The 25,056-nt window shown below is 46.1% G+C and overlaps 1 protein-coding gene across 2 annotated transcripts in view; it reads left to right on the forward strand.

Annotated features, from left to right (window-relative positions):
* Positions 1–25,056, forward strand: part of TTC7B (tetratricopeptide repeat domain 7B) — a 416,190-nt gene that overhangs the window by 321,108 nt on the left and 70,026 nt on the right. For both annotated transcript variants that reach the window (XM_033951913.1, XM_033951914.1), the window contains one exon: positions 19,605–19,807. In XM_033951913.1, coding sequence (XP_033807804.1) covers positions 19,605–19,807 — 203 coding nt within the window. The remainder of the gene's footprint in view (positions 1–19,604; positions 19,808–25,056) is intronic.

Below are 25,056 nucleotides of genomic sequence, written 5' to 3' on the forward strand. Positions count from 1 at the left end.
CATTTTAGCCGCGGGTCACCCGCCGAAAACGGGGAAGAAAACTAGCAGTCGCTGCGGCGACGGGGACAAGGCCATTCACCGCCCGCGGGGCGGTGAATGGTCTTGTCCCCCGCAGTGAGGCATGAAGGATTGCGCGGTCCCCGCAGCTCACACCCGCCCGCCCAATCGATTCCAGTGTCCAGCCAGCTCTCTCCCCTCTCCTCACCCCAGTCCACAGATCCTCCTCCTCGGCGACCCGCACGCTACCAGAGAGCCGCACACACCCGCCGCTGCTCAGCCTCGATCTTCTGCTCTGACGCAATCGGAAACAGGAAGTTGCAGCAGAGCAGAAGATCGAACACTGAGCAGCCGCGCGTGTGCGGCTCCCTGGGAAAGCGCGCAGGTTGCCGAAAAAGAAAACCCACAAACCAAGGTGAGGAGAAGGGAGAGAGCCGGCCAAACACCAGGATCGACCGGGCAGGCAGGTAGTGGCCGCGGGGACCGTGCGATCGCTAGTGTTCCCGGCTCAAATTGGAAGGAGGGAGTGAAAGGAAAAAGGCTTATATGGATGCAGCGGGGACGGTGACGGGGCGGTGAATGGGATGGCAGTGGCGGTGACGGGGCGGTGAAAGGGATGGCGGTGACGGTGACGGGGCGGTGAAGGGATCGGCGGTGACGGAGCGGTGCAGAGGATGGTGGGCCGGTGACGGGGCGGTGACGGGGACAGATTTTTTCCCCTTGTCATTCTCTAATGTGAATCCCTTGTTTGCTTTTTCCAAAGGTTCAAGACTTAAGAGAGCACACATTGAAGCTACTAAGCAGTGCAATCTGTTCTCATTATTTGCGTGTTTGTGACACATGAATTTTCCTATCTGCGGTTGCGTCAATTGCAACCAAATGAATGATGGCCTACTAGCCACTCGAGCAGCGAAACTAGACCTGCTGATCACAACGTCCAACTACAAAACCTTCAGGAGAGAATTAAAAACCAAGTTATTCAGGAAATTTGTCAAGTCAAGCTAACTTTCTCAATATATCCCTAGACCCGAATGCTTCTTCTAATTATCTATCTTGTAATCTCACTGGGTAGGCCCAGACCGATGCTTTTCTAATCCGCCTAGAACCGAAAATTTTGGCAGAATAGGAGACACTAATGTAATGTAAGAACCTAACCCTAGTTTCCCATAGGATCCACTGTTTACGTTCCACAGTTTTTGAGGCGCAGCTGGAACCTAACCTCTGTTTTCCCATAGACTCCATGTTCGCAAACATTTTCATGAACCACACTATGGCGAATAACAAGAATGGTTAAGCTCTGAAATTCATTGTCAGAAAATATAGTAAAAGCAGTTAGCACAGCAGGATTTGAAACTGCTAATTTTAGACTGATAGCTTAATATTCCATTTTTTTTTACCAAGCTAAAGAATCTCTTGATGCATGTTCTGAAGACTGTATTTGTATCTTCCTTCAGAGCATGCCGTCACTGAGTTTCATTGGTTCTCAACCTCCAAGTGACAGCTACCTTGCCAGCCTCCCTTGTGACATTGGCTTCTCTGCATAACTATTGCTATCCTATCTTAATGAGAACTGCTTTGCTATATCTCACAAGTCTGAATTCATCTGTTGCTGATGACAACGAAGGAAAAATTGTGTCTTACCTAATCATTTTCTTTCCTTTAGTCACAGCAGATGAATCTAGAGTTCTTCCCTTTCTTATTTAAGAACATAAGAATAGCCTTACTGGGTCAGACCAATGGTCCTTCAAGCCTAGTAGCCCGTTCTCATGGTGGCCGATCCAGGTCACTAGTACCTGACCAAAACCAAAGGTGTCGCAACATTCCATTCAGAATCCTAAAGAATAGCAAGATTCTAGAATCCCAAAGAGTAACAAAAGATTCCGGAATCCCAATGAGTAGTAACATTCCATGCTACCGATCCAGGGCAAGCAGTGGCTTCCCCCATGTCTTTCTCAATAACAGACTATGGACTTTTCCTCTAGGAACTTGTCCAAACCTTTCTTAAAACCAGCTACGGCTATCCGCTCTTACCACAACCTCTGGCAACCCTTTCCAGAGCTTAACTATTCTCTGAGTGAAAAAAATATTTCCTCCTATTGGTTTTAAAAGTATTTCTCTGTAACTTCATCGAGTGTCCCCTAGTCTTTGTAATTTTTGACGGAGTGAAAAATCGAACCACTTGTACCCGTTCTCCTCCACTCATGATTTTGTAGACTTCAATCCTATCTCCCCTCAGCCATCTCTTTTCCAAGATGAAGAGCCCTAACCGTTTTAGTCTTTCCTCATATGAGAGGAATTCCATCCCCTTTATCATTTTGGTTGCTCTTCTTTGAACCTTTTCTAGCGCCACTATATCTTTCTTGAGATAAGGAGACCAGAATTGAACGTAATACTCCAGATGAGTTCGCACCATGGAGCGATACAGGAGCATTATAACATTCTTAGTCTTGTTAACCATCCCTTTTTTAATAATTCCCAGCATCTTGTTTGCTTTCTTGGTCACCACCGCACTTTGAGTGGAATGTTTCATCATGTTGTCTACGATGATACCCAGATCCTTTTCATGAGTGCTAATCCCCAAGGTGGACCCTAGCATCCAATAACTGTGATTCAGATTATTCTTCCCAATGTGCATCACTTTCCTTTTCTTACTTAGATGTTTAGCCTTCTGGTGTCATTGAGTTCTGATTGTTGTCAGATTCATATCTAATGGCTTTGAGGAAGGAGTTCTACTTACCGTATTTTCACGCATATAAAGCGCACGTTATACATGATTTTACAAACCGAGTATAACCATGCGCATTATATTCGTGAGCGCGTTGTCCAAATTTATTTTTACATAGTCTTCCCCCATCCCCGACGTCCGATTTACCCCGCAGGACCGCTCGCACCCCCACCCTAAAGGACCGCTCACACCCGCACCCCCACCCCTCGTCAGAGAAAGGGCGGGACCGCCGGAAGAGGAAGCAGCGCAGATGCAGGGCTCAGAGAAGGGGCGGGACCGCCGGCAGAGGAAGCAGCAGGACAACGGTAGGAAGCTTCTCCATGATGGGAGGGGGGTTGGAGGCTGTGGGGGTGCGAGCGGTCTTTCGGGGTGGGGGTGCGAGCGGTCCTGCAGGGGGTGAATCGGACATCGGGGGGGGGCATCAGGCTTTCAGGGTGGGTACGGTACTTCAAGGGGGGACAGGACTTTAAGGGGGAGAGGAGAGTCGGGGCGGGCGAAAGGAGAGTCGGGGCGGCCAGAGGAGAGTCGGGGCGGGTGAAGGGAGAGTCGGGGCGGCATGCGCGGTATACGGGTGTGCGCGTTATATAAAAATTTCTTTACATAAATTACAGTTTTCCGCGCGCTATACCCGTGTGCACGTTTTACATGGGTGCGCGGTATATGAGTGAAAATACAGTATATCATTGTTTTCACTGAGACACAGATTCTGTAACCAGAGCCATAGTCAGTGGTCACCGATCACGTGTCAGTCATGCAATGGTACTGAATCACTTCTCCGGCAAAGGTAGGCACTGGAAATGTAGGCCAGGGTTTTCGTGGCCTATATTTCCGGCTCCTACCTATAATGTAAATTGCGCCTAAAGAGGCGCTTTAGGCTGCCTAACGCCACTTCTGGCATTAGCCATGCATACAGTGGCGTTTGGCAGCCTAAAGCATCTCAGTAGTCACAATTCTGGTGCCAATGTTTTAGGCGCCAATGGACACCTTGAAACTGCCATATGAACAACGTTTTTAACTCAGTTTGGGCGCATAAAATATTGGCGCCAGTTCGAGAATCTAGGCTTAATTGTCCTGCTTTGTCATGAGAAATACTGACTGACCAAGGAGCATGACAACCTGTGTGACCGAGCTCAGTTTAAAGCTCTCTGTCTCCACCTGCTGTTTAATGGTTATAACTCACAAGTCTCTAGATTCATCTGCTGCTGTGACTAAAGGAATGAAAATTATCGGTTACTACATCGTTTTTCCTTAATTCTTCACCCATCTCAACTTGAGTTTAGAAGTCTACACAGCACCCAAGCCTTATTATCTGTTTTAATATCAGATGTTAAAAAGAGTTGGGTTTAATGTTATTGCAGTTTGATATTTCTGCTGCATTTGATACAGTTGATTATTCTTTGCTATTGGACAAGTTGAGTTAAATAGGTATTACCCGTATGATTCTTGGTTGGTTTGGTGATTTCTCGGTCAAACGAACCTATTGTGTACTGAAAACATCTTCGCTGGAGCGGAGCAAAGGCTTAGGCGGGTCTTTTTTTTTTAATATTTAAATTTTTATTAGAAAGATTTTCCCAAAAATACAACATAAAACATACATCAACCAACTGGTACATCAGTAGATCAGACATCAACTACTAAGATTGCTCAATATACAAAAATGAACATTTTCCTTACAATTTTCACCCCAAGAACCCCCCTCCCCCCCATTCATTCATTCATCCCCCCCTCCCATCCCCCAGTCAACCCCCCCCATAACTTTCGCTCACCATCCTAGGCTTAGGCGGGTCTTGATGCGTTTCATATCCAGCTGCCTCAGAAAACCCGATACTGACTTCATTCGTGCTGGTCTCACGATCTGCTGCTTCTCTTCACTTTCCACACCAGCGCAGATAAGTTTTTTTAAAAAAGTTTATGCAAGATTTAATCCGACTTCCTAAGCCACGCCGATTGACTTGTTTATAACCTCTCTATCTCCTTCTTGCCTGCTCCCGACTCGCTAAGTTATATTCATTGATTGACTTATTTGTAAATTTCGCTGTAGATGTACAGTCTCTTGTCATGTAAACCGCTCTGAACTATTCTGGTACTGCGGTATACAAAAATAAAGTTATTATTATTATTAACTGGCAAGATATTAAGAACTTATCAAAGGCAAAGCCATGTTATGGGCTATGATTGAAAAGGAGAGTTTTCCTTCTGCTGGAGCTCTGCTCTAAGTCTGGTCTCTCACAAATGTTTTTTCAGAACACTCAAAAAAAAAAACCCACCATGCTGCGTTGTATTTGAATTAAGAAACACTGAGGACTTTCTTTGGTTTGTTACATTGCCAACATAGGGACCATCAGGCCTAATAATGCATTTTTCATGGAAACTGTCACTGATTGGTTGGGCATGGCTGAAATGACAACAGTATCCATTGAACTCTTCTTAGACTAGATGGAGCAAAGTAGAGTTCAGCAAGGGATAGAACTTAATTTTCTTATTCCTTTGCCTTTGCACTTGGTAGACGAGTGTAAGATAGCCTGGAAGCGTGCAAAGAAAGACTGAACAAATTGCAGCTCTATACTCTCGAGGAGCGTAGGGAGAGGGGAGACATGACTGAGACATTTAAGTACATCACGGGACGGGTCGAGGTGGAAGATGATATCTTTCTTCTCAAAGGACCCTCGAACACAAGAGGACATCCGCTCAAACTCAGGGGAGGGAAGTTTCGTGGAGACGTCAGGAAGTACTTCTTCACGGAACGAGTGATAGAGCATTGGAACAAGCTTCCAGTACAGGTGATCGAGGCCTGCAGTATCCCAGACTTCAAGAATAAATGGGATACCTATGTGGGATCACTGCGAGGGTCATACCAATGAATAGGGTCGCTAGGATATTGGCTTAATAGAGCAGGTCAGTAGAGTTAAGGGGGCCAGTAGACTTAAAAGGGGGTCAATGGTATGGGCAGACTTGATGGGCTGTAGCCCTTATCTGCTGTCATCTTTCTATGTTTCTAACTCTAGCGGTGACCTGTGAAATGCACACAGGATATTGGTGCGCCGACAATTCCGCCCCGACATTTGAACGCAGGATAAATGCACGCCGCCCTTTGCCTTACTTTTTGCACCCTGATGGGGGGGGAACTCTCCCACTACACTTACAACTTGCGCTCTGAGGGGGGTGTCTTACAACTCGCGCTCCGAGGGGGGCTGTGGGGGGGACCCCCGCACACACTTTCCGCTCTCGTTCAGGGAGATGGGGGAAACCCCCCCCCACTACACTTACAACTTGCACTCTGATCACTGCTCCTTCCGCCTCAACAATTCCCCTCCCTTCATGCGCGCATTTGACGGAGCGGAATTGTCGGCACGCCAATGTCTGGCGCGCTATTGACGGCGTACCCCTCCTAGCAGCCTCTCAATGTATCCTTTTATTTTTTAAAAACCTTTTTATGGTGCACTTAGATTACAGTGGCCAAGCTGAGGGTTTTTTTTTGAGCTGTAACAAGACGATCTCAAGCTGTCTGGCCCTGCTCACCAGTCATTAGTTGACCACGAGTAGCTAAATTTCTCAGCCCACTTGAATCAATGCGCTCCATCCTGATGGCCTCTAACTCGGAGTTTCAGTAGAGGCCCTTCCTCCATCCCACAGCCAGCGCGACTAGGGTTTCCTAAAGAGAGAACGAACCACTGATCCCTGCAGGGGCAGTTAGGCTCTACACTCTGGTCTTTCAATCTACAGTCATGGTGATGGCAGCTAAAAATAACTTCTAAGTAGGTGGTTAATTTCTGCTTGTTAGTTTGCTAATAATTATAGCTTTCAGTTTGGCACCTTTCACAGTCTAAACTCAAAGCTATTCTTAGAACGTGCAAGATCAGATTTGCTGCATACATCAGATCTTTTGGAGCTTAAAGCAATGGCATTTTACTCAAATGCTTGGGTCCTTCCTTGGGTAATTGCAGTTAAATGCCTTTTATTTCGAATAGTCACTATAAAGAATGGGCTTGATATTCAGTGGGATTTAATGCAGGTAGAAGCCATTCCTACCTAATAAGTTCTGTTTTCCGGGTCAGTAGCCAGATTTTCCATGACATTGTCTGTATGTGGGGAAAACACTGAGAATGACCCCGTTAGTGGTGATATTCAAGTCTACTAACAGTAATTATCCAGGTAAAATTAGGACAGAGAAAGGCTTTCCTAACTTTATGCGGGTAACTACCTGGGTTATGCTCTGAATATCGCTGGTTCAAGTGCTGCGTTCTGGAGCTTAACTATTCTCCGAGTGAACAAATATTTCCTCCTATTGGTTTTAAGAGTATTTCCCTGTAACTTCATCGAGTGTCCCCTAGTCTTTGTCATTTTTGACGGAGCGAAAAATCGATCCACTTGTACCCGTTCTACTCCACTCAGGATTTTGTAGACTTCAAACATAATGAATAGCAAGATTCTGGAATCCAAAAGAGTAACAAAAGATTCTAGAACCCCAAAGAGTATCAAGATTCCAGGCAGAATCTCAAAGAATAGCAACATTCCATGCTACCGATCCAGGGCAAGCAGTGGCTTCCTCTGTGTCTTTCTCAATAACAGACTATGGACTTTTCCTCCAGGAACTTGTTCAAACCTTTCTTAAAACCAGCTACGCTATCTACTCTTACCACATCTTCTGGCAACACGTTCCAGAGCTTAACTATTCTCTTGAGTGAAAAAAAATATGTCCTCCTATTGGTTTTAAAAGTATTTCCCTGTAACTTCATCGAGTGTCCCCTAATCTTTGTCATTTTTGACGGAGTGAAAAATTGATCCACTTGTACCCATTCTCCTCCACTCAGGATTTTGTAGACTTCAATCCTATCTCCCCTCAGCCGTCTCTTTTCCAAGCTGAAGAGCTCTAACCGTTTTAGTCTTTCCTCATACGAGAGGAGTTCCGTCCCCTTGACCATCTCGGTTGCTCTTCTTTGAACCTTTTCTAGTGCCACTATATCTTTCTTGAGATAAGGAGACCAGAATTGAACGCAATACTCCAGATGGGGTCGCACCATGGAGCGATACAAGGGCATTATAACATTCTTAGTCTTGTTAACCATCCCCTTTTTAATAATTCTTAGTGGCATGTTTGCTTTTTTGGGCGGCCACAAGCTGAATATTCCCCCTACTATATCTCCGTATTGTCTTACCACAAGTTAGTGAATGTACATTATTAAAGAGTTTGTGTGAATGCTCAATGGTAAGGATGGCAAACGGATGATAGTGAAAATAAGAACTTTTGAAATGCTGACAACGTCAGTTGCAGAGTCTATATTTTGCAGTCACCAGAAGACCCTTCAAGTGTACTGGAGTTTTGTTTCATACGGTTGTTCAGACCAAGGTGAGGGAAGGTTTCCATTGCTGATACTACCCACTGAGGTAATTACCAGAAAGGACATTTCTTGCTTTTTTAACCCTTGCCTGGAAGAGTTCACCCAAAACCTTCCACAAATGCAAAGCCCTGGGCAACCTGTGTGTCCCAAGCATGTGAATGTCTAGAAGCAGTGATCTGCTCTGGAGTTCACCAAAATCAAGATTTATAAATAGAAACATCCACCCAAAAATATAAGTTAATATTTTATTGGTCTTACAATACTTTTTTTTTTTACTAGAAGGTATGATTCAAAACATACTGACGGAATGAAATAGTGTAATTGCTGTGTTGGTCCTCTTGAATGCACAATATAAAGTTTTTAATAAATATTTCAAAAAGTCTGATACCATTTTATCGGGCTAACAATATATATTTGACTATGGTTCAACAAGAATTTCTATTTAGACCAATAAAACAATATCAGTGTATACAGGTAGATCACTTTTTTTAATTAACTTTTTTTCTGTTCATTCAAGTGGACCAGCACAGCTTCGTCCAGCTTCAGTTTAACTGCTTCCATGTTAACATTGCCAGAGGTTATGGTAAGAGCGGATAGCGTAGCTGGTTTTAAGAGAGGTTTGGACAATTTCCTGGAGGAAAAGTCCATTGTCTGATATTGAGAAAGACACGGGGGAAGCCACTGCTTGCCCTGGATCGGTAGCATGGAATTTTGCTACACTTTGGGGTTCCAGAATCTTTTGTTACTCTTTGGGATTCCAGAATCTTGCTATTCTTTAGGATTCTGAATGGAATGTTGCTATTCCTTGAGGTTACGGAATCTTTTGTTACTCTTTGGGATTCTAGAATCTTGCTATTTTTTAGGATTCTGAATGGAATGTTGCTACTCCTTGGGGTTCCGGAATCTTTTCTTGCTCTTTGGGATTCCAGAATCTTGCTATTCTTTAGGATTCTGAATGGAATGTTGCTACTCCTTGGGGTTCCGGAATCTTTTGTTACTCTTTGGGATTCCAGAATCTTGCTATTCTTTAGGATTCTGAATGGAATGTTGCTACTCCTTGGGGTTCCGGAATCTTTTGTTGCTCTTTGGGATTCCAGAATCTTGCTATTCTTTAGGATTCTGAATGGAATGTTGCCTACTCCTTGGGGGTTCCGGAATCTTTTCTTGCTCTTTGGGATTCCAGAATCTTGCTATTCTTTAGGATTCTGAATGGAATGTTGCTACTCCTTGGGGTTCCGGAATCTTTTCTTGCTCTTTGGGATTCCAGAATCTTGCTATTCTTTAGGATTCTGAATGGAATGTTGCTACTCCTTGGGGTTCCGGAATCTTTTCTTGCTCTTTGGGATTCCAGAATCTTGCTATTCTTTAGGATTCTGAATGGAATGTTGCTACTCCTTGGGGTTCCGGAATCTTTTCTTGCTCTTTGGGATTCCAGAATCTTGCTATTCTTTAGGATTCTGAATGGAATGTTGCTACTCCTTGGGGTTCCGGAATCTTTTGTTGCTCTTTGGGATTCCAGAATCTTGCTATTCTTTAGGATTCTGAATGGAATGTTGCTACTCCTTGGGGTTCCGGAATCTTTTGTTGCTCTTTGGGATTCCAGAATCTTGCTATTCTTTAGGATTCTGAATGGAATGTTGCTACTCCTTGGGTTCCGGAATCTTTTCTTGCTCTTTGGGATTCCAGAATCTTGCTATTCTTTAGGATTCTGAATGGAATTGTTGCTACTCCTTGGGGTTCCGGAATCTTTTCGTTGCTCTTTTGGGATTCCAGAATCTTGCTATTCTTTAGGATTCTGAATGGAATGTTGCTACTCCTTGGGGTTCCGGAATCTTTTGTTGCTCTTTGGGATTCCAGAATCTTGCTATTCTTTAGGATTCTGAATGGAATATTGCTACTCCTTGGGTTTTGGCCAGGTACTAGGGACCTGGATTGGCCACCATGAGAATGGTCTGACCCAGTAAGGCTATTCTTATGTTCTTCATTTTTTTTTTCCATTATGAAATCAAAATAAAGCATATTATTTATGAGACAGGAAAAAACTTGGCAGTAAACATGAAATGGCATGAGAAATGTTATTGATATTTTCCATGTTGCGTCAAAAGTTATTTGTCTTCAAAATAAATCCCCCAAATCTAACAGACATAAGGCATCTGCTTTGCTGTTTCCCAACCGCATCCTGAAAGCTCACCTTGCCAGTCTGATTTGCAAGACTGCCACACTGAATATGTATGAGAGAGATGTGAAAAGAATGACTCGCCGTTACAGCAATGCTGAAATCTGATTGGTAAGGGTTGGCAAATGGCACTCTCGCCTCTGTGAAGTAGATGAAAGTGATGATGAATGCACCCTCCCCTGACCTTTGCTCCTAAGCCTGTGCATTTATGACTCAGCAAAATGTAATTGCAGTCATAAACGAAGAGTTGGTTTCAATCTGACTGAGCCTATGAATTCTTTTATCTACAATAAAGATAAAAGTAGCGTTATCTTCACTCGTACTAAATAGATAGTGGAATCTTTTAAGGAGCTGCAATGTCAGTCCCTTTCCATTCTAGTCTAGAAAGCAGATCTACATCAAAAGAGCTTCAGTGTGAGAAAGTGACTAATTAGACTGTAATCAAATGAGGAATCATTTATTTATTTATTTGATTTTCTATAACGTTCTCCCAAGGGAGCTCATTTAGAACTTTCAATGACAGTTAGTTTGCTCAGTCCCTGGTTTAGAATCTTTGACCTTGGGTAATTTATTGTACCTTTATCCCTTATCGGCAATCAGTCTAAACTCGCCCAAAGTCCAGGGAGATTGTCGTGTTCAGCATTAGCCCTTATGGAGGAAAACTAGTCTGTGAGGCAAGAGGGAATTTAATGGCAGCTTACTTTATGTTCAAACAATTTTTATTGACAACAAAAGAGCAGCATGAGCAAGAAAAGCCAAGACGTCCAGCAAATTACGGGCAAAATACGGCTATAAGAAAGGAGCAAAAAGTTTCAAGTCATCAAAGTTTTGTAACAAAACAATCCCCCCCTTTCCCAACACCCCCCTCCCCGCCCACCCTCACCCCAATAAGAAACTGCAAGGTCAGCTACAAAATTATATGTTACAGCTCTGTCTACAAATTATCCTAACATATTCATAGAAACATGATGGCAGATAAGGCCAAATGGACCATCTAATCTGCCCATTCGCAGTAACCATTATCTCTTCCTCTCCCTATTGGCTAAGGCTCATAACATTTGCATCTCCTCTTCCTATAGGCTAAAGCTCTTTACACCTGCATTGTGATGTCATAGAGCTTTATGGTTATAGAAACATGATGGCAGATAAGGCCAAATGGCCCATCTAGTCTGTGCATCCGCAGTAACCATTATCTCTTCCTCTCCCTATTGGCTAAGGCTCATAACATTTGCATCTCCTCTTCCTATAGGCTAAAGCTCTTTACACCTGCATTGTGATGTCATAGAGCTTTATGGTTATAGAAACATGATGGCAGATAAAGGCCAAATGGCCCATCTAGTCTGCCCATTCGCAGTAACCATTATCTCTTTCTCTCGCCAAGAGATCCCACGTGCCTATCCCAGGCCCTCTTGAATTCAGACATATTCTCTGTCTCCACCACCTCTTCTGGGAGATAGTTCCATGCATCGACCACCATTTCCGTAAAATAGTATTTCCTTAGATTACTCCGTAGCCTATCACCTCTTAATTTCATCCTATGCCCTCTCATTGCAGAGTTTCCTTTCAAATGAGACTCTACTCATGTGCATTTATGCCACATAGGTTTTTAAACATCTCTATCCTATCTCCCCTCTCTTGCCTTTCCTCCAAAGAATACAGATTGAGATCTTTAAGTCTGTCCCCATAAGCCTTATGATGAAGACCACACACCATTTTAGTAGCCTTCCTCTGGACCGACTCCATCCTTTTTATATCTTTTTGAAGGTGCGGCATATAGAATTGTACACAATATTCTAAATGAGGTCTCACCGGAGTCTTATAGAGAGGCATCAATACCTCCTTTTTCCTACTGGCCTTACCTCGCTCTGTGCAACCGAGCATCCTTCTAGCTTTTGCCGTCACATTTTCAACCTGTTTGGCCACCTTAAGATCATCACATACAATCACACCTAAGTCCCGCCCTTCTGTCGTGCACATAAGTTCTTCACCCCCTAATCTGTACTGTTCCCTCTGATTTTTGCATCCAAAATGCATGACCTGGCATTTCTTAGCATTACATTTTAGCTGCCAAATTTCAAACCATTCTTCAGGCTTCACCAGGTCTTTCTTCATGTTATTCACGCTATTGCAGATTTTGGTATCATCCGCAAAGAGGAAAATCTTACCCAAAACCCTTCAGCAATATTGTTTATAAAAATGTTAAAAAGAACAGGCCCAAAAACAGAACCTTGAAGCACACCACTGGTAACATCCCTTTCCTCAGAGCGATCTCCATTGATCACTACCCTCTGTCGCCTTCCACTCAATCCACTCAACCAGTTCTTGACCCAGCCCATCACTTTGGGACCCATCACGGGGGCACTCAGTTTATTTACTGTGTGGAACACTGTCTAAGGCTTTGCTAAAATCTAAATACACCACATCTAGTGCACATCCTCTATCCAATTCTCTGGTCACTCAGTCAAATGAATTGATCAGATTTGTCTGACAAGACCTACCTCTAGTGAATCCATGTTGCCTCCGGTCCTGTAATCCACTGGATCCCAGAAACTTCACCATTCTCTGTTTTAAAAGCATTTCCATTAATTTGCTTACCACAGAAGTCAGATTTACCAGCCTGTAATTCCCTACTTCTTCCTTCCACTTTTGTGGAGAGGGTCCACATCCGCCCTTCTCCAGTCCTCCGATACCACTCCTGACTATAGAGACTTATTGAAAAGGTCAGTCAACACAAAAGGTGAGTACTTGCCATATATACGAAGTGAAATGAAGGATTTCTTTACTTCTTCTTTCGTGTAACGGCTAGAAAAAACGCCGACTTGGATATAAAAATGGAGTATGCTGACGTCATCCCGTTGCTTCTCAGCTGAGCCTGATCAAAGTGTCAAAATGAATGAATCTCGGAACTGGACCCTACCTATAGGAATTAGAGAGTTGCGCGGGGACAGAAATCCCACCCATCCCCGCCCGCCCCCGCCAGGATCCTCCATCCCCACCCGTCCCCATAAGGAACCTTTCTGTCCCCACCCGTCCCCGCCAGGATCCTCTCCGTCCCCACCCGTCCCCGCCAGGATTCGAAAAGCAGTCTCTGCTGTATCTCTCGATTTTTGAGAGTCCGCTTTTTCAAAGTGGCACAGCGGGTGCAGGTAGAGGCCTGATGTTCCGGACCCAGACACTGAAGGCACCAGTTGTGCGGGTCTGTAAGGGAAATAGGCCGTGCACACCGCTGGCACTTCTTGAACCCGGGCTGGGGGGGCATGAACGTAAAAACGGCTTCTGCCAAATCGAAGGCCGAGGCCTCGATGATGGCAGTAGGCCCCGCCGGGTCAAATCAAGAAACTTGACAAAAACAAGAGAAATTTTTTTTTTTTTTTTAAAAGAAAGAAAAACGGAAGGGCAAAAAGAACCCGAAAAAGTTTACGCGAGCGGGAAGGCGAATGAAAAAATATTTCAACAGCCGTTGAAAATGCGACTTCTTAGCTCCGCGGAAACTAAGAAACTGAGGGACCGCGCGTCGGGGTCGGGCGGGAAGGCACTCGCGCATGCGCGGTGCGGTCTCTAGAACTTTCCAAGTTCTTAGAGTGCAATCACTCTAAAAGTGTCCGTACCGGGGCTCCGTCGGTGCCGTCACCCATCAGTCAAGAATATCTGCCTGCTGTCCCTGGATAACACCTGTTACGGTAAGTAACTGTGCTTTCTGTCCCCACCCGTCCCCGCCAGGATCCTCTCCGTCCCCACCCGTCCCCGCCAGGATTCTCTCCATTCCCACCCGTCCCCGCCAGGATCCTCTCCGTCCCCACCCGTCCCCGCCAGGATTCTCTCCATTCCCACCCGTCCCCGCCAGGATCCTCTCCGTCCCCACCCGTCCCCGCCAGGATTCTCTCCATTCCCACCCGTCCCCGCCAGGATCCTCTCCGTCCCCACCCGTCCCCGCCAGGATTCTCTTAGAGAGCTGCACGGGAACGGGGATGACGGGAATCCCGCGGGACCCGCGGGGATCCCGCGGGTTCCCCCTTTGGGTCACGGGGATCCCGTGGGGACGCCCCCTAGGGTCGCGGGGATCCCGTGGGGACGCCTCCGAGGGTCGCGGGGTTCCTGCGGGGTTGGATCGCAGCGGGGTTGGTCGAGCCGCGAGGGTAGTCTCCTTCTCCTTACCTGCCCTGTCGCAGCACACATCCGACCGGAAATCTTCCCGATGTCAGCGCTGACGTCGGAGGGAGGGCTTAAGCAAAGCCCTCCCTTCCTCCGACGTCAGCGCTGACATCAGGAAGACTTCCGGTCGGCTGTGTGCGGCAGGGCAGGTAGGAAGAAGGCAATGGCGTACGAAAGAGGGGGGAGGGGGCGGTCCGCCCCGGAGAATGTGCACAGCCGGTCAGGTCCCCCGATCGACCGACAACAGGCCCGGCCGACAAATCTCCCTGCCCTGTAGCCGCGAATCTAAATTACCTCTTACAGCAGCTTCACTACTCCAGCTGCTGTAAGAAGGTAATTTAGATTCGCGGCTACAGGACAGGGAGATTTGTCCGACCGGGCCTGTTCTGTTGTCGGTCGGCTGCAAAAGCGCCACAAAGGTGGAGGCAGGGAGGGAGGAAAGGTGGAGTGGAGAAGAAAAGACGCTTAAGGGGGGAGAAGGCCGCTGAAAGTACTGGGGAAGACAAAGGGGTGGAAAAGAACGCTGAAAGGACATGGGGTAAACGGGAGGAAGGGGGGGGGAAGGACCCTGAAAGCACTGGGGAAGACAAAGGGGTGGAGAATGCCACTGAAAGGACATGGGGAAGACAGAGGGGGGAGAAGGCCGCTGAAAGGACATGGGGAAGGCAGAGAGGGGAGAAGGATGCTGCCTGACAGGACATGGGAAAGATGGTGGGGGAGAAGGACACTGAAAGGAAATGGGGAAGAGGGAATGGGAAGAAGACGCTGGCAGGGAAGAAGACAGAGGTGCCAGACTATGGGGGGAGCGGAGGGAAAAAGATGGGTGCCAGACCAATTTGGGAGGGGGGAGAAAGGGAGAGGCACAGTAACAGAGCAAATGGAAGACACAGAGAGAAGAGAGGCAGTGGATGGAAGGAATTGAATGAGAACATGAAGAAAGCAGAAACCAGGCAATAAAGGTAGGAAAAAAATTATTATTATTTTTTTTTTTTTTGCTTAAGGATAAAGTAGTATATTAGTTGTGTTGATAAAAATTTATAAACATTAGAGGCTCTGGTAGAAACCCGTTTACAAAGTATGTATTCTTCCCAATTAATATTTCCAAATTAATAAAGTATTTTTGCTTATTTTTAAATGGGTTTCTACCAGAGCCTTTAATTCAGTAGCATAATTAAATTAAATAACTATTTCTGTAGTTTATAGGGACAGGCGGGGACGTAGGGGATTCCTCGCGGGGACGGGTGGGGACGGAGGGGATTCCTCGCGGGGACGGGTGGGGACGGAGGGATTCCTCGCGGGGACGGGTGGGGACGGGTGGGAGTCCTCACGGGGATGGGTGGGGACGGGTGGGACTTTGGCGGGGACGGGTGGGGACGGGTGGGATTTCTGTCCCCGCGCAACTCTCTAGATTCTCTCCATTCCCACCCGTCCCCGCCAGGATCCTCTCCGTCCCCATCCATCCCCACAAGGAATTACCTCCATCCCTGCCCGTCCCCATAAAAAGCAGCAATTACCTCTGACAGGATCATCAATTCCACAGTTTCTTTTGTGTTTGCGCTGCTGTTTTCCTTGTGGAATCTCTTTGGTGGAACCCTTTTTTTGTTTTCTGTTCAGGTAATTAAGTTATAAACCCCCTCTTTTGCTAAGGCTGACGTGTCCATTATATGGATGAACCCTGCTTCCAAAGCCTTCCATCCCTGTGGGAGTCCCTTTGGCTAGAGGGGGGGTCCCCATGGGAGTCCCGTGGGTTAGGGGGGATTCCCATGATCCCCGTTCCCGTGCAGACCTCTAATGGGAATGCTTGCCATTCTATTTCACTTTTCAGATATTATCACCAGCAGTTTGATTCCACCCAGGTTAAGGTGGAGTCCATTGGTTAGATCAGCCTGTTGAGAACCAGGAGAGCTTGATTCAAATCCCACTTCAGCAACTTGTGATCTTGGGAAAGTCACTTAACCCTCCACTGCCTCAGGTCCAAACTCAGATTGCGAGCCCTCCAGGGACAGAAAAATGCTTACTGTACCTGAACGTACACCTCTTCGGTAGCTTCAAACTTGCAAGCGGTAAATAAGAAATTTATTATTCTTTCTAGAATAGACTTCCCCTTTCCCAGAATGTTGCCCAGTTCCTAACAAAGCTAAATTCGTCTTCCATGCATCAGCATCTCATCCAGGTATTGAGACTCATGGAGGCTCTACCCCCAACGGTGACGGGACAAAAGCGCGCCGGACCAAAGCCACGCCGACATTTCAGCCTAGACAATTGGGCGCAAGACTCCAGCGCGTCGCTGTAAAAGTTAACTTTAAAGAGCTCCAACGGGGGGTGTTCGCACTGCCGTTGGCTACCATTGGGGGGGGGGATTCAACCCCCCCACATTATACAGAAAACTTAACTTTTTCCTAAAAAATCGGGAAAAACTCAAGTTTCCTCTATAATGGGGGGTTCCAACCCCCCAGCCCCCCCCCCCCCACAGCAGCGCAAACACTATTAAGTAAACTGGGGGGGCTCCCCTCACCCCCTGTCAGAGCTGTTTAAAATTAACTTTTCCAGCGGCGCGCTGGAGTCTTGCACGCAAATGTCTGGGCTCAAATGTCGGCACGGCTTTGTCCCGCGCGCGAATGACTGTGAACCACCCCCCAACAGCAGCGGAAAGGGGGGCAATTTCCTTTTTAATGCAGATTCATTCTTATTGTATGAGCCATAGGCTAGATTCACTAAGCTCACGGATCGTGTCCTGACCAGTTTGAGACCCCGTCCCAATTCACTAACCTGGCCTGATCCGATCTGCACATGCAAATGAGAGGAAACGGCATGCACAAGTAGGAAGGCAGCGATTCGCTAAACAGAAGAAGGAACACCGACTGGGCTGGCCGAGCCAAAAAGAAGCGACTGCTGAGGACCAATTTCTGCCGACTCTCCTGCTCTCTGCCGCCCTGAAATCCCAGTATCAAAACAAAAATAAAACCAATAAATAAAACATTTTAAACACATCTTCCTTGTGTAAAAAGCACAAGAAGACAAGCTCTGCCGTCCGTCTCTGCCAACTCTCCTGCTCTCTGCCACCCTTCCCTGCAGTTGCAAGCTTGTGGTTTTAACCTGCGGGTTAAATGCGTGTTCTGTTTCATTAAAGCCCCCCTCCCCCCCCTTGTTTTGATCTCGCTTGTGCGGAGAGCAAGCGCATGCGCGGACCGCATCTACAGGCATAGAAGATGGTCTGTGCATGCATCTGGATCGCTCTGCGGCGATCCTTGGGGTCGCTGTGGGACGTGCCTCCGATCGCAGTCATTTGCATGAGGACTCATAGTGAATTGGTTGCTCGGGAAGACTCGGCCACGGATCAGTGAGTTTGGTGAATCTAGGCCCATGACAATGGCGCCTCAAGACAGAAGAAGCTGGCACTCTTTCCACTGCAAGCCACAGGGGCCATGCGGTCAGGGAAAGTGCTGAATTAAAGCCTCCAAGGAGCGAGACCAAGCTGATAGGTAGATTGCAAGAGGGCTAGGGCCAGGATGCAAGATTCAGGCTTTGCCTAGGACATTTGGTATCCTTACACCAGTGCTGGGGGGGAGGGGTCAGGATTTTCCTAATGAACGTGTGTGAGATCTATATGTATTCTGAACACTCAGTTGGTGAGTCGTGGCCCCTGAGGACCAAGTCTGGGGATCCCCTAATTTAGAAAGTCAAGAACTCCTGAAACAACCGTGGAAATGTGGTTGAATTTGCAAACGTGTGAGAATTATCACCATGTCACGGACCTCTTAACATTCAGTTTCTACAGACAGCTCAGCGTTCAAAGTTTTAATATCCATAGAAATGGAGGAAGTTATAAGAAATCAACCAAACAAAGGTTTTTCCACTGTTTGAAAAAAATAATAATAATAATAAATGTTTCAGACTCTTCCTCACAGTTTGTTTCAGGTGTTGTATAATTCATATAGCTAACAAAATGGAGGGGGGTTCATTCTAATTCCAAGTTCCAACACAAGAGTTTATTAAGTGTCCACAAAAAAAGACGAGACAGAACTTCATTTTGGCGCAAAAAACCTGCCTCAGAAATCTGATTCAGTTTTGATGGAACTGCATACAAGAAAGTGTAACAAGCACCACCCAGAATATCTTAAAATAAGCATTAGCAGAAATGGCAGAAACATCAGGAATCCAAAAACAGAAGAATTCACTCGGCACCAAACCCAAGAGGATAATAAAAATAGCAGAGGAGATCACAGCCTTCAAACTGGGCAATGTGCTTTACTAGTGTGAACACACAGAGAGGAACTAGAAAGAAGACCCGATATGGACTGTGGTTCAGCTACAGAGCCTGCATCAGGAGTCCAAGGATTCTGAAAACAAAGATAAAATATGTAAATAAAACCGTAAAATATGGTAACTAAAATATCATAAAGCATAAAACAGTGAAATACTGTATACTATATGTACTCAAATATAAACCGAGATTTTTGAGCCAAGCAAACATATTCAGGTTATCGCCCATCCCACCCCTTCCCGGACTTGTTGCAGGCCGCCGTAAGGCCTTGTAGGGTTGGCTTAGACAGGAGGGCGGGGCTTCCCCTGCTGACTCAGCTGATGACCTGGCAGGGGAAGCCCCAAACAACTGAGCCCAGGGGGCTTCAGAAAGTGCTGCTGGCTCAGCTGATCGGGGATTCCCTTGCCGCGTCTGCTGAGCCGGCAGTGAGAACAGCGGCGACGGGCAGAAGAAAGCTTTTAAAAATTTTGACAGAGGGGAGGAGCTGTGCCTCCCAACTGCTTTTCTGAGCAGGCGCTAGGCACTGGGTTCCCCTCTTTTCCCGGGGCTGCTCTGCAGTCGGGTGCAATTCTCTAACCAGGGCTGTGCCGACACGGGCTCCAGTTAGAGAATCTGGGGTGTTGCACGGAAACACAGTTTAGCATCAAGTCTTGTTTAATAGATGCATAATAAGTGTTACCCTCGTGTTGGAATTAAGAGTTGTCTCCCCCCCCCTTCATTTTTGGGGAGTTTACTTTATTGTTGTCCTTTGGGAGCTTTTTTTTTTTTTTTCAGTTCATTTAGACGTGATGCATTACAAAATGTTATTTTGGCATCTTCCCTAAAGCTGTGTAACAGATTGGCTTAGCTGCATGGGAAAAAGAAAACAGAATCTACCAGCTTGCTCTGCTGCACAAAGGAAAAAAAAACCTAAAGAAAATGTGTTTATTGTTCCTTCTTTCCTCCCCACAGCTGAAGTCTATATTGGAATTGGGAAGCCTACAGAAGCCACAGCATGCACACAGGAGGCTGCAAACCTCTTCCCAATGTCACATAATGTGCTTTATATGAGAGGCCAAGTGGCGGAGCTCCGAGGGAATATCGATGAAGCCAAACGATGGTATGAAGAAGCCTTGTCGATCAGTCCCACGCATGTCAAGAGTATGCAGAGACTGGTAAGCCCTACATTTAAAGGGACAAGGAAGATTTTTCTTGTTCTTCAGTGCTTTTGGTTACTTTTCAGACCTGGCAACAAGCGTTTTAATTGGTTCTTAATACCAAACATAAATATAACATAGTAACATATAGTAACATAGTAGATGACGGCAGATAAAGACCCGAATGGTCCATCCAGTCTGCCCAACCTGATTCAATTTAAATTTTTAAATTTTTTCTTCTTAGCTTTACCCAATACTGTGCTTGGGTTCCAACTGCCGAAATCTCTGTTAAGACTTACTCCAGCCCATCTACACCCTCCCAGCCATTGAAGCCCTCCCCAGCCCATCCTCCACCCAACGGCCATATACAGACACAGACCGTGCAAGTCTGCCCAGTACTGGCCTTAGTTCAAATAAAATCAGTGTGTATATGCTTGTACAGTCAAACCTCGGTTTGCGAGTGTTTAGCAAGACGAGCAAAACACTCAGCAAACTTTTGACTCGCAAACCGAGTGTTGACTCGATTTGCGAGCCCCCCCCCCCCCCCGATAACCGGCATCGCTCCCCCCCACTTGCAAAGGCCCCCTCGCTCCAACGGCACCCCCCCCCCCCTGTGCGAACCGGCCCCCCCGCTTGAACAACTTAAACTTACCCCCCCTCTCCCCCCGTCTAGCGCAGGCACAGATCGTGTGCCTAGAAGATCTTCCGGCTTCTGCCTGCCTGCCTTGAGCATGCATCTGCGCATGCTCAAGGACTTCTAATTTTCCCTCTCGCCGAGATTCTCGGCGAGAGGGAGAATTAGAAGTCCTTGAGCATGCGCAGATGCTTGCTCAAGGCAGGCAGGCAGAAGCCGGAAACCGGAAGATCTTCTAGGCACACGATCTGTGCCTGCGCTAGATGGGGGGGGGGAAGGGGGGTTAAGTTTAAGTTGTTCGCGCAGGGGGGGGATTTGCCGGTTGGAGCGAGGGGGCCTTTGCGAGCGGGGGGAGAGCGATGCCGGTTATCGGGGGGGGGGGGGGGGGAACGTATCAAAGCGAGTTTCCATTATTTTCTATGGGGAAACTCGCTTTGATAAACGAGCATTTTGGATTACGAGCATGCTCCTGGAATGGATTATGCTCGTAATCCAAGGTACCACTGTATATTCAATAAGAACTATTACTGTGAAGTGCTCAGACCCGCAACCTTGTGGAATAGTATACAGCTAAACATCATGGCAGTTTCACTGTCCCGACCGCCATTAAGGAAAAAAGTGTGAAACCCAAACTAAACAAAAGCATCTGTGAATGTCCAGGTGGTCAGCTGGTCTCATTTGCAGGTGGCAGCTGTGGACGTGCAATTGAAATGAAGGAAAAAGCTCCCTTTACTCCTATGAACCCTCCCGACTTGAGTTTCGTGGCCTTCATCAGGAGGGGCTACTAACTGTGGCTGTAAAAGCCAGACAGGCTAACAGAGTGGGAGCCAAAAAAGACACATGCACGCTTTTTTCCTTAACGGCGGTCAGGACAGTGAAACTGCCATGATGGTCCCAGCGGCAACTTTGGTTTAGCTGTATACTATACCACAAGGTTGCGTGTCTGAGCACTTCACACAAAATCCGAATGAATTAAATAACCCGGTGGATGAGCTAGTGAGCCATAGAGAGGAGGATCCAGGCCCATAAGCCACTCTAACCATTACATTTTTGGTGGAAAGTGTGAGCCCACTAAAATAGTACTCTGCTGCCATATAGGTGCCATCTGCAGCCATCAGGACTATTGGGGTATGGTAGGCTTTAGGGTGTTTTGGAGGGCTTACCATAAATTATAAGGGGTATATGGTGAGATGTACTTCTGGCACACTTCATGCAAAATTCACCGCCGTGCCCGCTAAGGTATCTCAAAGCTTTGTTGGCATGTCTGTGTGACAAATCCATCATAATGATGGCCACTCCCACGTCCAAATGATCTGTATTTGGACATTTTCAATTTAGACGTTTTTTTTGGTCAGAAATGGGATATAAAATTAGGGGTCCTAAGGGGTGGACGTCCTGTTGTCTTAGTGGCGATTGTCAAAAAAAATTATATTTTTGGGGATGTCTAGAGGTTTGACTTTTGAAAATGGCCATTTCTGTGCTTCCAACTGTGGACATTTAGCGGGAAACATCCAAGTCAGACTTCCTTTTCGAAAATGGTCTTTCATGTTTCTGCGACACTTTCAGTGTCATGTTCTTGCATCTCCCTATCGTACGAGGAAAGGCTGAAAAATTTGCGGCTGTACTCACTCGAGGAACGTAGGGAGAGAGGAGACATGATCGAGACGTTTAAGTATATTACCGGCCATATCGAGATGGAAGAAGAGATTCTCTTTCTCAAAGGACCCTCAGCCACAAGAGGGCATCCGCTCAAACTCAGGGGCGGGAAATTTCATGGCGACACCAGGAAATATTTCTTCACCGAGAGAGTGGTTGATCCTTGGAACGAGCTCCCGGTGCAGGTGATCGAGGCAAACAGCGTGCAAGAATTTAAGAGCAAATGGGATGCTCATGTGGGATCCCTTAGAGGGTTAAGCCAAGGGAACCTGTCACCAGGAGTGGGATCCCTAGGATAGTAGACTTGGGGGTGGATCAGTAGAGTGGGCAGACCTGATGGGCTATGGCCCTTATCTGCCGTCATCTTCTATGTTTCTACGTGAAAACTTTTCTTGTTACGTTTATGTTCCATGGATATACCCTCAAAATGAGACTGTAGAGAAAATAGCTGTTCTGAATGACCAGAGTTGACGTGTGTATCTGTGTAGGTCGGCAGTAGTTGCCCTTACACACACTTTCCTGTTGTAGCCAAAGTTCATAGAAACATAGAAGATGACGGCAGATAAGGGCCATAGCCCATCAGGTCTGCCCACTCTACTGACCCACCCCCAAGTCTACTATCCTAGGGATCCCTCTCCTTGTTTATTCATTTACGTATCATTTTGATAGACTGTTTCCATGACTTTTTATGAATCACTCAAAGCAGTTTTAACATGCCGAATGTTTGACCTTCCACCATTTTCCACCCCAATGGTTCTTGTATCAGCATGTGGCCGGTGTTTAGTCAAGCTCGAATGAAACGTCTCTGTCTAAAGTACATTTTGTACCATGGGAAAGTGGCACAGTGTCCACTTGGAAAGACCTGCTTTCTGCTCCTCCTGCCGCTGAAGATTCATCACAATTAATACCTTGGATACGTTTCTTCAATGAATTTCTTCAAAGACCTCGGCGGTACCGCTGTGTGTAGTCATGTATTCATGTGAATGCATGACTACACACAGCGGTACCGCCAAGGTCTTTGTAGAAATTCATTGAAGAAATGTATCTAAGGTATTAATTGTGATGAATCTTCGGTGGATACCATACCTGCAGAAAAACATTAGGAGATTTCTAGTGCCAGCTGAAAGTGTGGCTCCTGCCACCATGCAGGTCCAGTACCTACTCGAAAACACTAGTACTAATTTAGTTCCTCAAAATATCAGCATGCCTGTTTCTTGGCCACTATTATATTTCATTAAGTACAGCTCCCCCTCCTGATTCGCGGTTTCCCCAATCGCGAATTCGGTTATTCGTGATTTTTTTTGCACCTTGATTTTTAATTCAGAAACGCTGCCCCGGACATCCCTTAGACCTTACCTCGTCGTGGTTTCGCGGCGACAAAGGGCAGGAGCGATCTTCCTACGCTCCTGCCCCGTGCAGAGCCGCGCTGTGAGTTCCTGTGGTCTCGCGAGACTACAACAGGAGTTTCCGTTGTAGTCTCGTGAGACCGCGGGAAGTCACAGCACGGCTCTGCGCGGGGCAGGAGCGTAGGAAGATCGCTTCTGCCCCGCATCACCACTAGACCACCAGGTAAGGTCGGGGAGGCAGGGGTGGGTCAGAGCCGGCCCCAAAAAATTCTTTGCGATTTTCCCTATTAGCAAGCCGGCTCTGCCCCTAACCCCCACGAAGGTTGCGGAATAGTTTAAGGGTTAGAGCAGCGGGCTGAGTACCAGGGAAGCGCTGTTCTTGTAAGCTTGGGCAAGTCACTCCTTTGCCTCAGGTACAAACGTAACAGGCAACTCTTTAACTGGGTGTTCAAGGAAGTGTGTAATAACAAGTGGAGATAATTTGAACGGAGCGTGGGCAACTTATAGAATACTGTATGTCACACGCATTGCAGGGCATACTTAGGTGTGGCTATTGGCCTGGCGTAAATGGTTAGGCTTAAATTCTGGCTTGCCAATGTGGGATTAGGCTACTATTTTGTAATGAAATTTTGGTGCCCAGATGCCATTATAGAAAAGGTTCCCCACGTAGCATTAGGGTGCGTAAATGGAGGTGCCAAAGTTATAGAGTTACGCCGTAGCTGTCAGGGGAGAGAAAAATACCCGTTGTGCTGTAACCTGTCTCGAACTCCAGCTGAAAAAGGGGGTCTGCTAAACCCCAAATCCCTTCCTCTTTTGTGCCTTTTTTTGCTGTGCTCATACGTTCTCCTTAGTCCTGTCTTCAGCTGTTCATGATTTTTGCAGGTATGTTTTTCTGCCTCGAATATTGACGGTTATAAGCACAGTTTAAAAAAATGAATAATTGCAAAGATATGAAATGGCGTGAATAGCTATGTAGGCGAAGCATTCAGAAACCTTAAGAGCTGGTGCTTCCTCGGAAATGAATGTGAAGCAGAAACCAGGACATTCTTCAAGGTTTTCTGTATGTTTCAAGTTTCAAGTTTAATCAAATTTGATAAATCGCTTATTACATACTAAGCGAGTAACAATAAAATATACGTTATACAGCTTTAAAAGAGGGGAAAAACAAACTGACAAAACAGACATACTCAGGTACATAAGGGAAGGAAAAAGAGAGGGATAAAGTTACAAAATTGTTGTTCTTCAGACGAGAAGAAAGGAAAAGCCAAGTAGGGAAAAACATAAGGATTGGGATAAAATTGTTAAAAAAGAATTTGTTTAAAGATTAAAGGAAGCTTTAAAGAGAAGAGTTTTTAAATTGGTTTTAAATATTTTGAGGTCTTTAACTTCTCCAGGTAAGAGGAGCCATTACTGAAAATATGTCATGACGTCTGGTTCCAATAATTTTCAAGGAAGGAACCATAAGCAACCCTTGAGTTGTGGATCGAAGAGAACGAGTCGTGTTGTGTGGAATTAGTAACCGGTTTATAAATTGAGGTTCGTTGGTAGATAGTGTTTTAAATACTTGTTATATGTTGATTAATGGGAAGCCAGTGCGAGTCTATGAGAAAGGGAGTTACATGGTCATATTT

Source organism: Geotrypetes seraphini, chromosome 7 (assembly GCF_902459505.1).
Source record: "Geotrypetes seraphini chromosome 7, aGeoSer1.1, whole genome shotgun sequence".
NCBI lineage: Eukaryota > Metazoa > Chordata > Amphibia > Gymnophiona > Dermophiidae > Geotrypetes > Geotrypetes seraphini.